Source organism: Phyllostomus discolor, chromosome 2, assembly GCF_004126475.2.
Source record: "Phyllostomus discolor isolate MPI-MPIP mPhyDis1 chromosome 2, mPhyDis1.pri.v3, whole genome shotgun sequence".
Classification (NCBI taxonomy): domain Eukaryota; kingdom Metazoa; phylum Chordata; class Mammalia; order Chiroptera; family Phyllostomidae; genus Phyllostomus; species Phyllostomus discolor.
This window is the reverse complement of record NC_040904.2, coordinates 112,202,970-112,216,519: the sequence shown is the minus strand read 5'-3', so window position 1 is coordinate 112,216,519 and position 13,550 is coordinate 112,202,970. Positions and strand designations below refer to the sequence as shown.

The window sequence follows — 13,550 nt, the reverse complement described above, 5'->3', positions numbered from 1 at the left end:
GGACCAGATGGAGAGAAAATGTCAGTTTCCCCTGCAAACTAAACAATACGCTGCAGGGACTATGGCCCACAGAGAGTAGAGGCTGAATGTATACGAGGGAAGAAGGAATTCTAGCTTGAGTATTTGCCATTATTCAGGGCAGAGAACCTTCATACAGATCTCAGATTGTCTGTGGCCTGGTCCTGTCCTAGGTCTTACATTATACTGCCATCAATCCCCTATCATTTCCGAGTTCTGGGTCCTAACTCATACTGTTCCCTCTGCCTTATAATGCCCTCTCCTGTCTGTATCTCCTTAGATCAAGTCCATTTCAGATGTCACCTCTTCCAAAGAGTGTTAGATTCCCTCAATCTCAGATACTCTTTCTATCTAATTCCTTTGTATTTGCCTTAAGTCTCTGAGTTCAGTTTGTGAGAGAGTGCTTTGAAAGGGATGGCTTTCCCTTCTTATCTTCCTGCGTCCTCCAGCCTGGAACCTCATTGAACTAAAACAAAGAGCCAATTAGCGGACATACTCATCTAGGAAACGGGATGTGATTGCCACCTACTTCATAGGGTGACGAGGAGGGTGTGGCTCAATAAATGACACCATCCACACCATCATTTCTAAAAAGAGTTCCACTTAGTCTTGGCCTAACTTTATACTAACTCTATAAAAGAGACAGAGGAAAGAGCCTCTGTCTCTTTTAATGCAGTTGAAGGATACAGGTATTGCTTTAGAGATTCCTAGGAAATTGTCCACTGGAGGCAATAAGTAGGGAAACACTATTCTGGCCTCTGGGCCTTCCTTTACAGGTTCTAGAGTTTCCTCTCTGGAGGCTTCTGGTGAATGCTTTGGATCTTTCGTGACCATGAGCAAACAGTACTCAGCTTTTTATCTCTGTGGTTCTGGGAAATGAGGTGATGGGGAAGAATCCCACTCGAGCGGTTACCTCCTCTCACCTCAGCCCCTGCAGGCGGACTGCTGGAGAGGTCAGAACCAGCCCTTGGCCATGGGACCCGTGAGGTGAGTGAGCTGGCCCGGCGGTTCCTACAGCAGCGAGCCGGCAACTGGGATAGGCCTTGAGTTTTCGTTTTATTTTTAAATCTACTTTGAAGAATTTTGTGAGTCCCAAAGGAACTCTTTTATGTAATATTTTTTTTTCTTTAGAATTTCCTCTAAAACCCATTAGGGAGATTTAACATATCCCAGATTTAGCACTTTAATGGGCTTTTGTTCCTGCATAACTTTTCCCCCATTTTTAATTTCTCCTCTGATTTTTAATTAGCTATTTCTGGGATTATGAAGTTTACGATCTCAATAGCTACATTTCTGGAAAGATTTTTCATTGATTTGTGAGTTTATTATGATAATATCATTCGTGGACCCTGCCTGAATCAGAAGGAAAGAGGAGATCTATTCCAGACACTAATTCTTGCGCCAGCAGACTGCGTCCACCATGGGGAACCTTTCAGAGGCAATGGACCTCTGTTATAACATCACAAAGGCCTGCACTTGAGAGCTGGTGTTTAGCACCATCTTGGTGTTTTTGTCTTTCCAGGAACCTCGGACAAGTCAAATCTGGAGCTAATCACTCTGACGTGCACCTGTGTGGCTGCAACCCTCTTCTGGCTCCTCCTAACTCTCTTTATCCGAAAACTGAAGAGGGTAAGGATATTTCAGATAAGTTCTGTGATCCTTTTTACATAATATCCTAAAATGCTCACCTGATGTCTGGGACAGGCACTGAATAAATGTTAGACCCTTTTCTTCCCTTTACCTCTGACCTGGTGAGCACTGGAAAATGAATAATAAAAATGTCTTTCAACCATAAAGTGGGGCATTCAAAAGGAAATGCTAGAGCAATGAAGAGGTGAATATTTCCTAGGAACATAAAGGATATTTTTGATATAAAAATATGTAATAAAGTATTTAAATTAAATTTAGCATAAGACCTATGAAGCCTTAATTTTTTCAACCTCATTCTCTGCTGAAAAACAAAAAGAAAAAGCAAAACAAAGACACCACTCTGACTTCTTTCTCATAATACAGAAACACAGAGACGTTCACTGCTGTGGTAAAATCCCGTTCTTTAGAGTGTGAGGTTCAGGTTGGAATTCGGGACATCAGATTTCTACAATTTGGTCTATAGCATGACTTGAGAGCTTCTCTGAAGTTCAGTGAGGAAAGAGCCAACACTAATTCTCTTATTTGCGCCTCAAATATTAACTTTGAGCCTGCTCTGTGCAGAGTGCCAGGCCCCGTGGGGCTCTCTGATGACAATGGATAGCAAATGCTACGATGTGCAGTCTGGGGCTTTAATCAGGTACACTTGCGCAATGCAAAGTGTAACCGCAGTGAGCTGACTAGAAGATGCCCTGGGCTGGAGCAGAGGGGATGGGTGGCCAGGTAAAGAAGGAAGGAAAGCATTGCAGATGGAGAGGAGTGTGTATGAAGCAGGGGCAGGGCAGAGGGACTCCAGGACAATGAGTGGCTGACAGAAGGCCAGTGTGGGCACAGTGGTGGAAACAAGGCATGAGGGTGTGTGGCAGGAGAGGAGAGGAAAGGCTGCCATGCCTGATCGGGCAGGGCTTTAGGCTATAGGAAGGAATCTAGTCTGTATTCTAGACGATAATAGGAAGCCTTGGAGCAGGTTGTGAAGCAAAGGTAGGTAATTCTAAGTGTGAGAAATGTGTGTCTGCGATGACGATTTTGGCTGCTGTGAGGTGAATGGACCAGAGGGGCAAGAGCGAATCGAGAGGCACCCAGGGGAAGGCTCAACAGTAGTCTGAGTAAGAGATGGTGGCAGCTTAGTCTAAATGATTAGAGTCGGGAGATATTTAGGGGGTAAAATCAAGAAAACCTGAAGAATGTCAAAGAGGCCTACTCAATGTCTAAACATTTGTCAGTCCTTATTAATGTACCAAGCCTGTGGGAAGCTTTTTATGTAGTATCTGAGTTAGTCATTCAAAAAATGCAGAGGTAAATATATTTTTATTACCACTTTATAGAGAGGGAAACAGAGGCTCCGGGAATCAAGGTAACTTCTCCGTAGTCACACTGCTAAGCAGAGTTGGAGCTGAGTTTTGAAGCCTACTTGTTTGACCTTAGACTAGATATCCAAAACTTGCTTGTGAGAAGGAAGGCCAGCAGCCATCCTCTACATTGAATACATAATGTTAAGCTTTTGCTCTGTGGCGTGACTGGTTTTGAGACAGGACAATTCAGAACACTACTTTAGAAGGAAACAGGTCAAACAATAGCATTTGAAAGGGGAGATACATCATATAGGGAAAGAAATCTAACAAAAAACAACTTGCCAAATCTGTAGAGGAGGTACAGAGACTATTGGAGTTCAAAGAGGAGAGTGGGAGAAAAAACTTCGGAGAAAGCAAAGTTTAGAGACAGACTTTGAAGGCTGTTGCTGGAAGGAAAGAGGCAGAAAAACACAGCCCTCCTGCTGCTCCCCAGTCCCCAGGTTAGGGAGGGAGTCCAGTGACTTTGCCTGCAGGAACAGAGTGGAAATAAAACTGGAAAGACAAACTGGGACTAAACTGAGTGGGTCTCTTGTATTTCTAAAAGTCTTTGCCATTTTGGCGTCAATAGGAAAGGATAAGAGCAAGTGCTGGAATGCCTATAAAATCTGACAAGTGATTGGTTGTGGGAGGCAAAGAGGAAAAAGGCATCAAAAACTATCTCCATGTGGTTTCTCTAACCACAATGTAAATTCATCACTGATAGAGGCTACTTTATCTTTCTGTCCCCACCCTGTATGAGCCAGTGTTATAATTATAACCCAACATTTATTGATGCTTAACAGCTTTACGTGGATTGTTTCATTTTATATTCACAACAACCCTGTGAGATAAGTACCATCTTTATCACTATTTTAAAGATAAGGACACTAGGCTTCGAAAGGTTAAGCAATTTGTCCCGAGTTCTGTGCTGGTCAGAAGCTGGGCTGTGATTCCAATCCAGGCAGCCAGCCTCAAGGCCTGGGTACTGGCAAGCTGAGATGTGCAATTTTCATGCCAAGCACCTCGAGGTTGCTCAGTGTTAATGGCAATTAAAAGAGCAAATAGGTGACAACTGAGATTCTACTACCACACTCTCCTCAAAGCCCTAACTTTTTTTTGGTGTTTCCTCTCATCTGCCTTATTGAGACAAACCATAAAATTCCACAGGTGACACATGAGGAGAGTGTCTTCCATGGCCTGCTCTCCGGCCCCATCAACACCACTGCCAACCTCCCCTCGCATCCTGCAGAACCCCAGATGTCCCTGCCAGGCTCGGCGACCCTGTGTTCTCGGGAGACTGGAGATTGCCCCTCAGAGCCCTGGCTATATCAGACTTTGAGAAGTTCCGCCACACGCGTGCCCTGGCACAGGGGCTTAAACTCCCCTCCCGTCTTGCAGACACACACTGTGTCTGACAGGCTGGGCCCTCGCAGTCGAACCCATGTGGCAAATGCAGTCTGTGACAAACGTGCTCCAGATCTTTCTCTGTTTATCCATTCTTTGTGGAGGCCAGGAAAATCTTTCTGCCTTGAGCTATGTGTCACACATTTTAGTGATAATTTTTGTGAGAAAGAGACTGATTGCAAGTGATGGATGAGGTGAGCTGTGACAGCCCAGGACAGGGTGAGTAAGGACTGAAGAATGTGGGTGGGTGGGAAATGGTGTGTATGGAGATGTTGTCTTCTCTACTGAACTCTGATCTGGTTGAGAGGGAGACCCTGAAAGGAAGGGCCCTAAAACTCATTTAAATGAAGTTTACATAACTCTGACAAGAGTTATCAGAACCCACCTTATATGGGTAAGCAGGCTTCCTTTCTGCGCTGCCCACAGAAATGCAATCAATTCTACAAGTAACTAAAAGGAAAGACACACCCATGGATATGAATCTAAGACACTGAATGTAAATCCAGTTATTTATGATCTGAAATAAAGGGTATTTTCTGGGCTTGATTTGAGTGACCAAGATAGAACAAGCACGTGAAGCCAGATGTCCGCCTTTTGCACACTTGACGTCCTACCAATGGTCAAAGGAACTTGGATGAATGTTGCTGTGTATAAGTCTTACTCCTTGGTATTTGAAATAATCAATTCCAATTTCTTACTGAAGGTAAATCCTAGTCTACTCTCACTAATGGAGCTCACAGTCTTACAGACAGCTACGATAACTAAGGGCCAGGCCTTCTGAGTATATTTAAACACTTCATATGAAATGTGCCTCTAGACTGTCCCAGGGAAGGACCCTGGGCTTACTTCGCCAGCTTTGGCCTTTCTAGCAAATGTAGAGAAGCCACAATCATAAACCACTGTTAGCCCAGCTGTGTGTGTGTGTGTGTGTGTGTGTGTGTGTGTGTGTTCCTGCTTACACAGAATGGCCATGGAAAGTCATTTTTAGTCATTGTTTGGAATGATTTTATAAAATGCTTTGCATTTTTTAGAGGACTATGCTAATCATATGCTAACTGTTTAAGAACAAACAATAAGGTTGCTGGAGAAGTTGAGTGAACTTTGTCTGAGACAATACTCCAGAAATGCAGGGTGGGACAGTGAAGGCTGTTTAATAGACGTCACGTGCTCAGGTGTGATGTGCATACGTATCCTGAGGGATACTTTCTATACCTGACCATGTGGTTTTAACATAAGGAACCAAAATAGCAACAGGTGTTGCCAAGTATTGTTTTAAATTGGATATCAGGAGATTTCAAAGTTGTTTCCTTATTTATGACCTTGAGATCTTTTCATTTTTCAGTCTTCTTCTGAAATAAAGACTGACTACCTGTCAATTATAATGGACCCAGACGAAGTTCCCCTGGATGAGCAGTGTGAGCGGCTCCCGTATGATGCCAGCAAGTGGGAGTTTGCCCGGGAGAGACTTAAACTGGGTAATATATTTGTTCAACAGATTCCTAAACCCATAATGAGAACCTACTACATACAAAAGGCTGCGTTGAGGGACACAAAAGTAGACTAGGCTTGGGATTCTCCCCCACGGCTGTTCACAACCTGGCAAGGGAGAGGGACATGGAGGCACAGGATTCTATGAGAATGCTGAGAGGACAGCCAGGGGACAAGGAACACCTGCACGTTCTTTCAACAGTTACCAAGCACCTTCTCTGAGCAGCAAACACAAAGGTGTCTAGATCTCTTCTATCTAAGGAGATCACCATAAAAGTAGACAGTGAAAGAAAAGGAGGAGAGGCTAGTTCCATCAGGAGCCTGACAAGTACAGACACTCTTAAATAATGACATTTTTGAGGAGTCAGAAACTTATGACCTGGAACACAATTCAGGATGATGAGGAACAACAAAATCAAACATTTGGGGAAAGAGTTGGTACTCTTCAAGGCTGTGGATCAAAAATTGCTTTGCACAAACCCACCTTTTACATCCTTTGAAAGCCCTAGGAATTCATTTAAGTTTCTTTAAAAAAAAAAACACCCTCCCATCCCCTAATTCCATGTGTCAAGACCACTCTTTTTTTTTAATCTTCATCTGAGAATATGTTTTTATTGATTGGAGAGAGAGAGAAGGGAAAGAGAGGGAGAGAAACATCAATCAGTTGCCTCCCTCATGTGCCCTGACTAGGGATCAAACCCTCAACATTTGGTGTACAGGACAACACCCCAACCAACTGAGCCACCTGGTCAGAGCCAAGTTTTACTTTTGAAAAGCAAAGGCTGTTGTATTCCAGGTAACACAAGTGCTATAAACACCAGGCAAATGTGCTTTCCCTCAGTTTACCCCCAAGTTGCTCTAGCTTGAACACCACAGTGCAAATTAATCTCCAGCTCAGTTGCTACAAAACAATGGGTCCCTCAATCACTCCTGCTTAAAATATTTGGATTGTGGCTCTGAAGGTTTTCCACTCACTCCTATGCATGCCAGGGTCATTAGTAGCTGGATCTCAGAAAAGAGATCATGCATCCGGTGTCCCCAGAACTTGTCACTCTGTGTAGAGGGCCCGTTGTTCCAAATTCAGTGGCATGGCCCCCCTTCCTTTCTCCCTCCCACACACGGACTATATGGAGGTGAAGGTGTGAGGCAACAGAGAGGAAGAAGTAGCTTTTCTCATTCTCTCGGGCCTTGAAATGATTCCACTTACGTTTCCTTCTACATGAGAAAGAGTACTTGGCCCCAAGAGTATGTTCTATTTGGCTTGAAGACGAAAATTAGAAATCAGTAAAAAAGCTGGAGAGGCAGACAAAGGCCATTAATGGCTGCTGACAGGAAAGAAAATCAACCAAATTTAGAGTAGTTAAGGGCAGGTGGCAACTAGATGAGTTCCTTCTGCAAGTCTAAATTATATGGCAGCTGGCCAAGCCCCTTCAGTGACCTTGGCACAAGACATGGGGTAGTTTTCCCACAACCATAAGCCATTCTCAGGCCACGTTGCTTTCCAGAGTTATTAGTCACAATCAAGTGTGCTCCTTCCAGTGTAGGACACGTGAGCTTTCCGTCCCATTTCTTCATTCCTTGGCCTAGTGTCATTGTGATCCAGAACACATCCAGGAAGATTGCTAATCCTTCTACCAGAATTCCCCTGGGGCGCTGTGGATTTAGATAGTCCCATTTTAGGAGATTCTCCTTGTAGAAGAGCTTTCTCATGGTTCTTCCCAGAGTGGTCAGATGCTATGATTTGGTTCATGTACATGTGAGTGTCTTTGATGAGCGAGAGGAAGTGTAGCAAGTCAGCTAACAGTCTTTCAATGCAGAGTGTATCTGCAAGGGCCAGAGAAATTCTCCTCTAACTAACTTGGGAGCAAAGAGGCCCAAGATTTGTTTGTTTGTTTTAAGCCAAATAAATGACAAAGAAATCTGAAGCAGTCTGGCAAGTGAGAGTAACCAAGATTATGTCTGGACACATGGGAAGAAAAGGCAGGTTTGATGGACAGAGTACAGCGGGGTTATAAACGTAGAGAAATGCACAGGAAATGCACAGACCAAGCTGCTTCTGATCTCATCTGTCTGCACTCAGTGGGTTACTATCAGCCCTGTGGAGAGAAGTGGGAATTTACAGTACCTGATAGCTAGATAAGTTGAAGCTTGAGTCAAAGGTGTTGCTACCATTGAAATTCCTAAAGTCCAGTAACAAAAGAAATCTATTTTGTTAGTGATTCCTCCCTAAACCTCAGAGAAAATTCCCTTCCTATAAATTTATGAATGTCTGACACTGCCCCTTTCTATTGGAAAATAAAGTCAGAATTAGCAAATATCGGAAACAACAGAGGCAGTCTGGATTTTGGCAGGTGGATGCTGCCTGGGCTGATGCTGCTGGCCGTGGGTGCCAGAGAGGGGCCGAGCCCCAAGCTGCCACACCGGGTCCCCAGATCTTCCCAGGGACCCTGGCCAGTCATTCTTGGAAGAAATTCCAAAATCGTTTCATTGTATGAAAATGACCTAGCACTTTTCCAAACTAGCTAGTAGCATTTGGGTAACACCAAGGAAGACTTTAAATGAAAAGGAGTATCAGGCAGTTCCAGTCCAGTGTGACTAGGCGCCACTGGAACTGGAGCTGTGGGTCTGCCTAAGGACTCCGGTGCTGAAGAATTCCGGTGCAGGACTCCAGAAGGTTAAGGAGCCCACAATAGCTTCATGCTGTTCTGCGAGGCAGCAGTCAGCTTCTAAGAGAAAAAAGGGAAAGACTGAAGGAAGCCAAGTGAAAATGAACTGATTCTCACTGACAGAAACCAAGTCTCCAAGTGCTGGTTAAAACAAAGGTCTTGTGGTGGCTACAAAGGGAATGCATGGGGGCTGGCGTGTGGAAGGAAAAGGATTCCATCTGCCCCAGACAAGCAAGAGTCTCTGCAGCATGTGGGGAGGTGTCCTGAGACACAGATAGTCTTACTATGTCTCAGACTCAGGACACTTTTCATACTAGATGGTAGAAGGAGGCACTTCAAAAGGAAAATGTTGTTCTTTTACCCTAAAAAAAAACAACAAAAAAACAAAAACAAGGAATAAACCTGAGATCAAATGCAGCAATTTTTACAAGTCTGAAGGAGGGATCTGCCAGTGCTCTCCCCATATGTGATCTCCACCTCTGGAGGTTCTTCTGTGTAAACTAACAGTCCCCCTGTTGGTCTGTATCTCAGACAATTTTATCTGAAGAAGCAAGCACTGACTACATCCCAGGCCATGGTGTGTGCTCTGAGAGGAATGGTCTTTGTCAGTCACTACAGGTGGGTGTGTGACCAGAGGAAAAGCATGTGATCCCACCAGTGCTGCCTTCCTAAGGCAGCGTGTGTCCCTGTGAGGTAGATGCAGAGACTGCTGTAAGGAGGCTCGTGTGATTGCCTTGGTAGCTGAGCTCTTCGTGTGTCTGATCTGGATGCCTAGGGTGGTTGGTAATGGAAGACACTAGGCAGAGGCAGGGTAAGGACATCTTTGTTACTGAGAAATTGTGCAGTAAAAGTATAAAGATTCTAATATGGTGAAGCGGCAGAAAAGCTTCATTATAAACTTTTAAAAATCTTAAAAAACAGTGTCCTTTGGGGAAAGGAACTAGAGTATGAGGGACTAAGGAAGGAAGGAAGGGACAGAGGAAGGGAGGGAGGGAAGACGGCTAACTAACTGAGGCCTTATCAGAACAGTTTGAGAAAGAAGACTTGCTTGGGAGAGCAGGTGTTGTATTAAATCAACACTCGTAACTACCGGGGCTTAACATTTGACCAGAGGCATTTTGTTGGCATTTTTCCCCCAGAAGAACCAAGAGGAGTGACTTCTTGGCTCACTCCTTTTGCCGTATCATGCTTGAGGTGAAATGTTGCTCTAGGTTCTACTTAGCTCCCCCTATTTCCTGGTGAGCCAAAAGGAAGTCCCAGAGGACTTCCTTACAAAAGGTAGCTAAAGGCTGCCCAGAGGATGCCCTCCTCACAGAGCACCACGCTCAAGGTCTCTATCTCATGGGCCCTTCTATGCACTAGGCACTGTGGAAGGTTCTGGAAGATTCAGATGTGATCACTGCTCCTCTCAGTCAAGTTGTCTCCTGCAAGGGTGAGGAAAGAAGCCTGTGAACAGTCGTAGTGTTACATAATGGATGCCACGAAAGAAACCTTGCTTCGTTATGGCATGGCAACCACCTCCCTGCGGTTGAAACAATTACTGCCAGTGGCTGATAGACTGATGTGCTGAACCATGAAGACTTATAATCATCATGTGAAGACATGGTTGAAATACTGGGGCTATTTTGCCTGGCAAGGAAGTCAGAGAAATGACTTTATGGTTATTATTATTTTTAATCTATGAAGCATTATTATCACCAATAGCCATAACTAACATTCTCAATTTCTTACTTTCTGCTGAAAACAGATCAAAAGAAATGACCTTAAGTGGCAAGAAAATGGGCCTATATTAAACACAGGGAAATATTCTTGTTAATAATGTTATTAGCAATGGAAGAGACTACTCAGGATTTGGTGGCCTCCTCCTTCCAGGAGGATTTTGTGAAAAGGAAATTGGCCATCCACTTGCACCAAAGTGTGCTGGTCTGCTAGGGGCCCAGCACAGCTGTGAAGAATGAGGGCATCGTGGATACACAGTAAAGAGTCGGAAAGAAGATACTTCGGAAATATGTCCCTTACTTTGACTCTTTTGGGGTCAGGTCGTTGGAGATCCCATTCAAAACTACATGCCTCACATACACACATAGGAAAAAATGGCACTTCCTTCCTGAAAAAGAGTTCAACTCACTCTATTGGCTTGGCATTCAAATCAGTGTTATCATTTTTATTGTAGGCAAATCACTTGGAAGAGGGGCTTTTGGAAAAGTGGTACAAGCATCTGCATTTGGCATTAAGAAATCACCCACGTGCCGGACTGTGGCTGTAAAAATGCTGAAAGGTAAGGACACTGTGGTTTGGCTTTCAACCGACCCATTACATCTCCTACATGTTGAGATGAGTTGGGTGTAGCCTAGGAATAGATTCAAGCTCTTTCTGCTGTGGCCACATAACTTTCTTCTACTGCTGGGACCCCCTTTACTTCAGGAGTCTAAGATTAGGCCAGTGAGAGTCCAGAATAAATCTTGTTAATGAAACAATCAGCGTGGTCTATGGGAAAATTATTTCTGTCACCTCGAAGATAGTTCTTCTAACACCTCTCAGGCTCTAGACTATCAGGGACTTAAGCCCATGGGAACCACGGGTTCAAACTTTTGAAATGATCCACTATGACATTATAATGGAAACTTAACTGTACATCATAAATCCCAAAGGCTTAGCCTAACTATAAAGTAAAACTACGAAACTAAAACAACTGAAATGATCAAAACCCTAAACTACTTTATACTGTCAAGTCCCAGCCATAAAACATCTTGTCTTTAGAAAATAACAACAACAACAACTAATTATCTTTCTAGTGTGAAGTGCTGGGGGGCAGAGCCAAATCCACAGAGATATGACCACCACCACAAGGCCTATCGAAAGTGGAAACTATGTAGACCAAACGAATCAAAGACTCATGGGTCCTTTGAAGTTCAGAAAATATTCACTTCCTCATTTATGGTGGAATTTTCATGTTACTTCAGTGCATTTTAAAGTCCCCAAATCAAAAGAAACAGGACTGAAAAAACCCAAAGGGCAGTTTTCAGCTTTCCAGAGTCTCTAAGATATTGCCAGGGGATTCTGAGGCGCTGGAAGCCATGCACCCAGCTAAGCAGGTTCCCAGCAAAAGCCTCCAGGAGAAAAAGGGCCATTTGCTGGAGGAGACCTCAAGGCTCTTCTTCATCTTCTTCCCGCCCTGACACCATCACCACCACAGTGTCATGTAATGATGTTTTCCACCTCAAAAGGCTGTCCTTTTGGAAGGAAAGCTTTGGTAAAACTATACAAAGAACCTGACAGTTCTACTCTGAAACTAGCCAAGAAAGAGGTTTTGCACCCACAAGTCAGGACTTTTCGTTTAAGGCGGACAACCCAGGCGATGGAAGGATTTCCGTGAGAATACCTATATTCCAACACCCAACCCTGTACACCCCCAGCCCAGATTCTGAAAAGGCATCAACATGTTTTCTGTGTGAGAAAGCACCAGTATATTAGTATAGGTGCTTTAGTATATTAGGATGAACCACTTGAAATCGCCATTTTCTTAATTTTCCCTCTACAGCCTTGTGAGGTAGATACTATTGTCCAGGTCCCCAGATGAAGAAATATGGCCCAGAAAGGTTAAACAGTCTCTGCAAGGCCACGCAGCTCCCCAGTGTAGAAGTAAGGGTTTGAGTGCAAGTCTTTCAGCTTTGAGAGCAGTGCTTCCTGGAAATGCCTGTTGCTCCAAAACCCTGAAGATGATCCTGCCTGTTCAAACTTAATCTGGAAGCATCTGCTTCCTCAGCTGGTCCCATTTCCCTGCTTAATCCCACCCTCTGAACCTGAGACAGGCGCATAGGCTGTGCTAAAGGGGTACAAATAAACGCACGGAGGGAATGATGAGCTTGAGGAGGGAAATTCTGACCTGAGGCTTCTTTTTAAAGGCCCAAAGAATCGACTCTATATAATATAGAAATAGTATGTGTACTATCTTTATAAATACTTTTTTTTTAAAGCCATCAGCTTTGGTTGAAAAAGACTGCCAAATCATCCACTATATAAAATTCCTAAAAACTATTTTCATTCAGCTCTCTTGTTAAATTGGTTGGCCATCTGTTTCTAGGAGAAACTGAAAAGGCAGAATGTCAAACAAAGGCCATGAGCCAGAAGCATTTTCAAAATGCCCTTGAGCAAAACGTTTAACCTTTTGGGGCATTAGGCCCATGTCTGAAATGAGAAGAGTAAGCATGTTGTTTATTTATCTAATAAATATTTGTTGAGCGTTTTCTGTGAGCCACTCCCAGCTTCACTGGGAGGCTTCCAAAGTTTATCTAATTATTATGAAAAATGATTTGTGCTTATGAAATACCATGTCAGTATCTACCACAATGTTAAATGCATATACCCTTTGACCTATTCCAGGACCATCTTACAGAAATACACATGTGTACAAAGGCTACACACAGGCTGCCTATTACAGCATTATCTGTAATGGCAAAAAAAACCCCAAAACTGTGGATAGTCTAAATGTTAGGAATGTCATAAACCAACTTTAAAAAGTGGAAAGAACCTCTGATATATTAAGAAGGAGGAAAGGCAAATTTTAAATATATGTATATATATATTTAAATATATATGCAATCCCATTCATGTAAATAAAAATGACGTTTGATTGGGTAGATGGATGGATAGATAGATAGATAGATAGATAGATTTAAAAAAGCATGCAGAGGTCTGAAATCCCAAAAGATGAACACTACTACTGGCTACTGTTGGCTACTTTTAAAAAGTTAAGTGGGCTGGACCAGCTTTCACTTTTTACTCTATAAACATCATACCATTGAAATATTTTACAGTAAGATTATATGACTTTTTATTTCTAAAAGTAAACTCAAAATATTTAAATACCTTAGAAATTAACCAATAAAAAGAGACAGAAGTTAATTTAGGCTTTAGACTCTGCTAATTCTTAAACTGATGTTCTTTATCTCTGAGAATGAAACTTTTCTGCTTTTCCAAAGCAGAAAAGGTTATA

General features: G+C 43.2%; 1 protein-coding gene across 2 annotated transcripts in view; it reads left to right on the top strand.

The window, feature by feature from the left end:
- Positions 1-13,550, top strand: part of FLT1 (fms related receptor tyrosine kinase 1) — a 188,294-nt gene that overhangs the window by 143,487 nt on the left and 31,257 nt on the right. For both annotated transcript variants that reach the window (XM_036018359.1, XM_036018360.1), the window contains exons 17-19: positions 1,541-1,647; positions 5,743-5,875; positions 10,728-10,832. In XM_036018359.1, coding sequence (XP_035874252.1) covers positions 1,541-1,647; positions 5,743-5,875; positions 10,728-10,832 — 345 coding nt within the window. The remainder of the gene's footprint in view (positions 1-1,540; positions 1,648-5,742; positions 5,876-10,727; positions 10,833-13,550) is intronic.